This window comes from Physcomitrium patens, chromosome 4 (genome assembly GCF_059467195.1).
Source record: "Physcomitrium patens ecotype Gransden chromosome 4, ASM5946719v1, whole genome shotgun sequence".
In the NCBI taxonomy this organism is placed as follows: domain Eukaryota; kingdom Viridiplantae; phylum Streptophyta; class Bryopsida; order Funariales; family Funariaceae; genus Physcomitrium; species Physcomitrium patens.
In genome coordinates, this window is record NC_143413.1 from 8,368,640 (window position 1) to 8,376,680 (window position 8,041).

The window sequence follows — 8,041 nt, forward strand, 5'->3', positions numbered from 1 at the left end:
TAATTGCTTTTTGTTTTGTTTTGTTATTATTTCAATAAAAATTACTTAATTTATCTATTTAAAAAATAGACTAAAAATGAGGAATTTATTTTTATTTAATGTTGATTTTAAATTAAAAACATGATGCTTGAAAGAAAAGAAAATCCTAAATAATTTAATAACTTAAGTTTATTCAAAACTACAATGCAAAATTTACTCTCTTCTATTTTCAGAGGTAAATCCAACAAACCATGTTGGTGCCAAGCAAGATTGTGTAAAACATAAGACATTATAGACCAACATTCAACAATTGCCTTGAATTCCAACAATGAATTCACCCAAGTGAGTTGCAAAATGCTTTTCACATTCCTTTACTTTGGACAAGATTGTGAAAATGTGCAGATAGAATGAACTAGCTTGCAACCTAGAAACTTTTTACCTTTCTACCTTTCTATCTACCGAGCGTTGCTAATAATCTCAAGAAAACTTCGGCCATACTCATGTCGCAGAAAACTTAGAAAAAAGTTGTATCGATAGTTTTTATTTTATTTTATCTTTCTTTCTTTCAAGGTGGGTTTGTGTGAGAGGGCCTTGACATGCCGTAGAATTTGTGGTAGGGAGGGTCACGGTTCAATGGGATGGGGTTGTGATTGTCGATCTTCTTCTTCACGTTCTGGAATCTGGACAAGATGAACCTCTGCTTCGGAGGTGGCGGATGCAGTTTGTTTTTCACGAACTGCTGTTGAAGCTTGGTGGCTTTGTTGTCGTTGATGATCTCCAGATGCGCCGTCGATTCCATGTACCTGTCTGGATACTTCGACTTGAAGTACTCGTTCATTTCGATCCACTCATCTTGGTAACCACCTCCTATCAAAGTGTTGAAATCCCCATCACTGCACACACGATTTCATAGTTTCATTGTTGCCTGGTTCATAACCTACTCCTAAAAAAGCCAGTTTTCTGTTAAGACCTGGGGTCTATTCTCTATGGTTGTTTCGGGCTATGAGCAGATTCTTAGAGATAATCAGAGCTCGTCGAAGGTGTGGTATCCTTTTGTTTCGTTAACAACTGTGGAACAAGATTGCATGAAAGCTCGAATGAAAGCTTACCACGGCATAGACATTTTCTCTTCTTTGTGATGAGTTAGAAGAATGACGTACAAAGGGAATGATAACCCGTATCTGTGATTTGGGTTCGCGTCGGAGGGGAGTCTCCAATTCGTGTTCTGCACAAACCACCACCCATATCACACACACTGCTGTCCATGCCAACGTAAATACAACAGTCGGCGATCAAAGACTGATTCTATCAACGAGAGCAATGCAGAAGGTGTGATGCAAGGATTCTGTTACAAGGGTGTGTTTGGGTTTGATTTTGATGGCAAACCGCTCTCGAGCAGCCCTTTGCTCGTTCGATCTACAGTAGTTGCTGCAGATTTACAGCAAAGAGAGGCATCAGTGAGATCAAACAACTGAGGGTGTTTGAATCTCTTTCGTTGGATCACGTCATTCGGAGTAATGACCACACAATTCCTGCGATTCGACTTGGCAGAAAGCAACTCACTTGATAGCAGCTAATTTGTTCATTTCCTTGAAGTCAGGGCCGTAGAGATGATCGTAAGAAGCTGGAGCTGTCTCTATGTGCACAATCACTGTCCATCCCAGGTCCAAGACGATTCTCTTTTCATATCAGTTTTAGTATATGGAACGAAAGCATCCAAGTTTCCGTGGAGTGCAGAATTTTCCTCATCAGTGAAGAAAGTATACACCATGATTCAGCGCATGCGGTGACACCGGACCTCGCAGTCATTAGCTCAGTATAGGCGACAACTCCACTCTCAAATCACTGAAGGTCATACGTCCATACCTTCTTTGACGCCGATAGCATCTCGTTCATTGGGTTTCCCATAAATGAACCTGGGGTCTCGGATTTTTTGCGTGACTCTTCTTCCCTGAACGGAACTTCCCACCAAGACAGGCGTCAGCTATCAGGATAAACCAAATGCTTACCCAATGCAACAGCAGATTTGGGGCCAATTCCACCGATGCAAGTTTCTCGACCGACCACGATGAATAACGCCGGAGAGGGTCATTCATTGCAACGGAGATTACATGGCCTATGTCGGCTTTGACGAGGTTCCAGTTCCACTTGGAGGATTTGCGCGTAACCCCACATCGGCGATTGTCCGACTCGGCATAACAATGCATGAACCCCATCCTTGCGAAACTCGAATCAACACTCGCTCTTCACCGACTTTTGCACTTCATCGCCCTTTGTAAAGCACTCGCACCTCGATGCAACTTCAAACACCAATTCATGTGACGCTTTCTTCTTTGAACATCACATGAAGATAGTTTTCTTTGTCTTTTCCCTTCTGATTGCTTGCGATGTCTGAAGAACGAACCCAACTCTCTGTTTACAAGGACAGCTCCTGGAGTGAACCCAAGAACGCTTACTCTGAAGCTTGGAGGCTTAAGAGATTTTCTCGGTCGCGTTTAAGCACCCAACCTCGACTTTTAAACGAGATGCATCATACTCATACCCTACGCAGTAAATTCATAACTTATGGAAGAAAGGAGTGAAATTCGTGTGCATCCTACGATTGACGATCTTGGTGATCAGTTGATCCGTTGACAGTTTTTGCAGTTGCCACCGAAGGCGTGTCCACCATAACAGTTCCCGTTTCGCATGAAATGCTGGCGGCGAAAGGATCTACCAATGCACAGGAATGGAGACTGGGTTTTGTTTTTGTTTTGTTTTTGTTTTTTTTTAGTCTGTTTTTTTGGTGTTTAGTGTATGATCATTGGTAAGTACTTTATTTTTATTCTGTGGAGATTATGTGTGTATGTAAATAAGAAAAGAAAAGAAAAGAAAAAACTATTGTGAGTTGGATCTTTTAGGTTTTTTCATTATTGAGTATTACTTGTGGGTTCAAATCATAAAAGTGGTCATTTTAGCATTGTTTTATATTGGTAAGCGATTGTAAATAAAGTATTGATTTTTTATATCAAGCTTTTATATTTGGATGTGAATTAAAAATTCGACTTTGTAAATTAATTGTGTTACAATCTAATTGAAATGTCTTTAAATTTGGGTGAAATTCAGGTGCATAATTACTAAATGATTAATGTATTTTTTTTTTAAAAGTCTTTCAAAAACGTAAAAACATATTTAAACTAATATATTTAAACTTTCACAATTAATATAATTTTATTTATTTTTCTGTTGGCTTTTGTTTAGCTTTTAAAATTAGTTAAAAACCTATACTAAAATTTAGGTTGAACATTAATGTATTAGTTTTGTTTTTTGAAATTGGTATCAATATTCATACACTACATTTCACACATATTTATGGGTTTAAGATATTATTTTAATATGTGACTTAATTGTGTCTAGAATTAAATACTTGATTTCAATTATTGTAATATTTTTTATAACTTTTATGTATTTCTTTTTTATTTAATGACAGTTATATGATTGTTATGAATAATTCTTGTATTCTAGTCTTAATTTAAGACTATGTAATGTCATTGTATTTGAAAGTAAAATTGTGTTTAAATATTTTTTTTTTTACTTTTTATTTTTAAATAGATTTAATTATATATTTAAATTAATTTTTAATAAAAAAGTGATTCTTTGTACAAAAAAATTTAAATAGATATTTGAAGGTTGAAAAATAAAATAAATATACTATAGTTACATAAATAAATATATATAAATATATTTCACTTGTGTTATGAGATTATGATTTTTAATTTTTTCTCATAAATATAAAATCATTGCTATACTAATTTTTTTGAAATAAAAAATATATTAAAATATAATTAATAGAAGATTAATTTGATAGCAGATAATCTACAACTGTTGTCTTAAAAATTCTTCTTTAAAGATGTTAAAAAATTATTTTTTGTATTAAGTCACATAATTTCAAATATATTCTTTTATATTTGAATAGGAATCACTAAAAATTATAATGTAATAAATATAAAAATTTTATATAAATTTGGACACATTGTTCAAATTACACTTGAAAATGAAGATAATTTATATTAATTTTTTTTGACTAAATATAATAAAAATATAATTATTTGGATATTGATGATGCATCATCTTAAAAAGGTCCAATATTATTCTTTGAAATAAATTCTTCTTTTTAAATACAACTTTACATAGGATCTCAAAATCATATAGTTTTATTTTTATTTTTGAAACATAAATATTTAACATTTATGAAGATTCCTAATTTTAATTTTTTAAATTTATTTTGTCTAAAAAAACCTATCAATAAAAAAATTATATTTTTGGTAAAAGAAATAAATCATATAAGTTGTAGATAGACAAAATTTGTCTCATAGAGGTATCATTAATAAATTTATTCTATTAGAAACTATTACATGTAATTATAACAAATGAACATCATTTAGCAAAATCAAATCTCTAAATTACTTAATTAATTTAGATTAATTTTGATTAAAAAAATCAAAACCTCAAATAGATAAAACTTCTTAAATTCTTTAATTTTTATTAAATAAAAAATATTATATCAATTTTTTTTTTTATTTGAAGTCTATATAAGACAAAGTTGTATTTGTTGGAATAATAACATTTGTGCAAGCTATAAAAGAAAGAGGTTTATGTATTCTTGAAATAATGTATAGAATTTATCTAAATAATATTTTTAATATAATAAAAATCAACATTATAAATTTGATGATAAATAAAAATCTTCTATAAAATTAATTTATTTAAAATCAAACAACCAATCTGTAAAAAATAAATCAATTCAATTTAAATTAATCTATAATGTATAGAAGATTTTATAGAAGTTAGTTGACTAAAATATTAACCATTAAATTATTTTCTCTACTATACATAATATATATGTCTTATAGCTAATAAATCAATCTTAATTCTATAAAAAAATAAATCTATAAGACATTATGTAGTATAGTATGCAACTAAAAAGAACATTAATAAAATTACACATTATAAATTATTTTAAATATTTAGTAATTAAAAAATAAAGATCACAATATATTTTAGATATCGATAATTTTATTTAAAAATAAAAAATATAGATTTATGTTATTTATTTATTTATTCAAAAAAAAATATAATTTATTCTAAAATTATTAAGGAGTATGGAAAAGTATTTTTATGGTTCATTGAAAGAACTACAACACAATAATTAATATTTTGTCATAGATATATATCTATTGTAATTTTTACCTAGATAATATGAATAGGTAGAAATAGATATAAGTAGATTAATTTCATAATATCTTCTAAATAAGCTTCCTAGAAGCTTTTTAGATGCTATTTTGACTTTATATGTGTTAGTAGTTGATTGGTAGATTAGAAACTTAATAAATAAGCTAGCCACATACCACATGTATTGGTAGCTTACGGAATAAGTTAATTACATGGCATCCATATAGAAAACTTGCCTTGCAAGTTAAGATACGTGTTATACAAAGTCAATATATTTTTGGAGGTCCTATAGAACATCACCATATTAATCCTAGGTAGATAGTATATAGAGAAGCAAGAGTGAAGTCTTCTTCACTCTTGTCAATTCCTTTCTTGTTTCTAGTTTAGTTTTAAGAGTCTCTAGTTTTCATGCCTTTTGGCAATAGTCATTCCAATTTTCCTTTTAATATACATATATTTCTATTTTTATTTTTTAAAAAAGTCTCACTTATTTATTTACTTTCATCAAGTTCTTGTCCTTGATAGATTGACAAGAGTGTACTTACAATATTAGAGTTTTGTCTTTTCTTGATTAAGAATGGATTACTCCTTTTTCTTGATAAAACATAAGCATATTAGAAGTTACAGATTACCTTCTTCTAAATTAATATTATTCTTAATATTTTTTTTGTTCTCAAGTCCTCTCTTCTGCTTGTCTTGAGTGATATTAGACATTTTTTTTTTTCTAAGTGATTATCATGGCAAAGCTTTTTGAAATGAAGAATGCAATGGTAGAAATGCAAGAACAATTGAGGGAGTTAATACTTATGATGTAATTTGTATTACAAATAATAAGATTTGTATCTTGTAATAAGACAATTGATCAGTGACATTATACACTTCAAAATTTTGATAACTAACGATTAATGTCAAGTGGGATGATGTTGCATGTATCAGCCAATTTTTCTATGGATTACAATATGAGCTAAAGAAATTAATGTTCAACTTATCTGATCTTTAGACATTGAGTCAAGCAATTGATTATGCTATGAAGTATGACAATTGACTTTTTAAATTTTAATTTGAAAATCATACAAAAGAACCTCTACATTATTAAAATTCAATGATAATACTAACAACCTCTCAATTTTAATATTTGGAAGTAGAAGACATGCAAATTAATATCACACATTTCAAACGTCTTATTGAATTAAAAAAAAACTTGTTGTCATAAAGAAGGACTATATTTATATTATAGAAAAGCTAAGCACACTACTTAACATTGTCCAAAGAAACAATGTAACTACAAAATAAGGAGTACAACTATTAAAGATGAAAAAAATATCCAAAAATAAATCAGCTACAATAGGAATCATGTAGATGGAATCTTGTACAAATGAAGGTCCTATCTTTTTCTTAGAATCCTCTCCTTATTTTATAATAGATAGATATTTAGGACCTAATAATTATAAAGCCTCTACCTTGATAGATTTAGGAGCCTCAACTTGTTTCTTAGATAAAGAATTTGTTAAAAGCCATAGTATATTGGTAATATAAAAAACTAAAACCTATACATGTAGAAGTCATAGATGGCAGTCCATTATTTTTTGGAGATATTATTCATAAAATACTTCCTATAGATGTAACAATAAATGGTCATAATAATTTTGTAATTTTTAATGTAATTAGATCTCTCTAATTTTGTTGTTTTAAGTTTATCCTAGCTAAAATAGTATAATCTTCTAATAGATTAGCTTTCTAGTAAGCTTGACTTTTTTCAAAGCATTATTAAGAGTTTTATAGAAAGCTATAAGTCTAATGTAGCCAAATCCATACTCGTAAGCACAAAAACTTTCTTTCATGCTACAAAAGAAGAATTTTCTTTTATTATTTATGCCACATCCATTTTTAATGATGAGAAGACCTCATGTGGCATTCCAAGTTAATATTAAGATTTTAAAGATATTTTTGAGAAAAAAAATACAGATATTTTCTTAGAGCATCATCCATATGATTTATCAATCAACCTTAAAGAAAGAAATTAACCACTATTTGGTCCAATCTACAATTTATCACAAAATAAGTTGGCTGAACTCAAGAAGTACATTGACAAGAATTGAGCCAAAAATTTCATATGCCATTCAAAATCTTGTATAAGAACTATCTTATTTGTAAAGAAAAAATATGGATCAATGTAAATGTGTATATATTATCAAAGACTCAATAATATTACTATTAAGAATAGGTAATCTTTATCCTTGATATTTGGACTTTTTGATCAACAAAATCAAGCTAAGATTTATATAAAAATAGATCTACGAGGAGCATATAATTTGATCCAAATTAAAGAAGGAGATAAATAAAAAATTACATTTCAAATAAGGTATAGGCACTTTGAATATAATATCATGCCTTTTGGATTTATGAATGTACTATCTGATTTTCAACATCTTATGAATGATATTTTTTGTGAATTTCTAGATGATTTTATTGTCTATTACTTAAATAATATTTTAATCTATTCTAAGAACATACAAGAGCATAAAGTTCATATTGGTTGTGTATTACAAAACTTAAAGATGTAGGATTGTATGCTAAGTTAGAAAAGTATGTATTCCACACTATTCAAGTTGACTTCTTAGGATATATCTTTTCCAATAAAGGACTTATGATGGATATGAAGAAGTTTCAAATTATTATAGATTGGAAGATTTTAAGAATAATAAGAGATGTGCAATGATTTTTGGACTTTGTTAATTACTACAAAATCTTCATCAAGAATTTTTTTCAAGTTGCAGCTCTTCTTACACGTCTTGCATGCCAAGACAAACTTGATGGGACTAAAAAAGCTAAAGTATCTTCTTAAGCTTTA

The 8,041-nt window shown here is 29.2% G+C and overlaps 1 protein-coding gene across 1 annotated transcript; it reads right to left on the reverse strand.

Moving 5' to 3' along the window:
* Positions 1-277: 277 nt before the first annotated feature.
* On the reverse strand, positions 278-2,686 carry LOC112281194 (cilia- and flagella-associated protein 77). The gene is made up of 6 exons (XM_024517445.3): positions 2,091-2,686; positions 1,846-1,930; positions 1,543-1,630; positions 1,332-1,407; positions 1,140-1,204; positions 278-872 (listed from the first exon to the last, which is right to left on the reverse strand). The coding sequence occupies exons 1-6, from the start codon at positions 2,193-2,195 to the stop codon at positions 545-547; spliced, it is 747 nt and encodes a 248-aa protein (XP_024373213.1). The 5' UTR covers positions 2,196-2,686; the 3' UTR covers positions 278-544.
* Positions 2,687-8,041: the final 5,355 nt, after the last annotated feature.

Coding starts and splice junctions, on each gene's coding strand:
- LOC112281194 (XM_024517445.3), bottom strand. CDS start 2,195: ATGGGGTTCATGCATTGTTATGCCGAGTCGGACAATCGCCGATGTGGG. Junction 1,631..1,845: donor TGCTATCGGCGTCAAAGAAG/GTATGGACGTAT, acceptor TGGGATGGACAG/TGATTGTGCACATAGAGACA. Junction 1,205..1,331: donor TCAAACCCAAACACACCCTT/GTAACAGAATCC, acceptor TGGTTTGTGCAG/AACACGAATTGGAGACTCCC.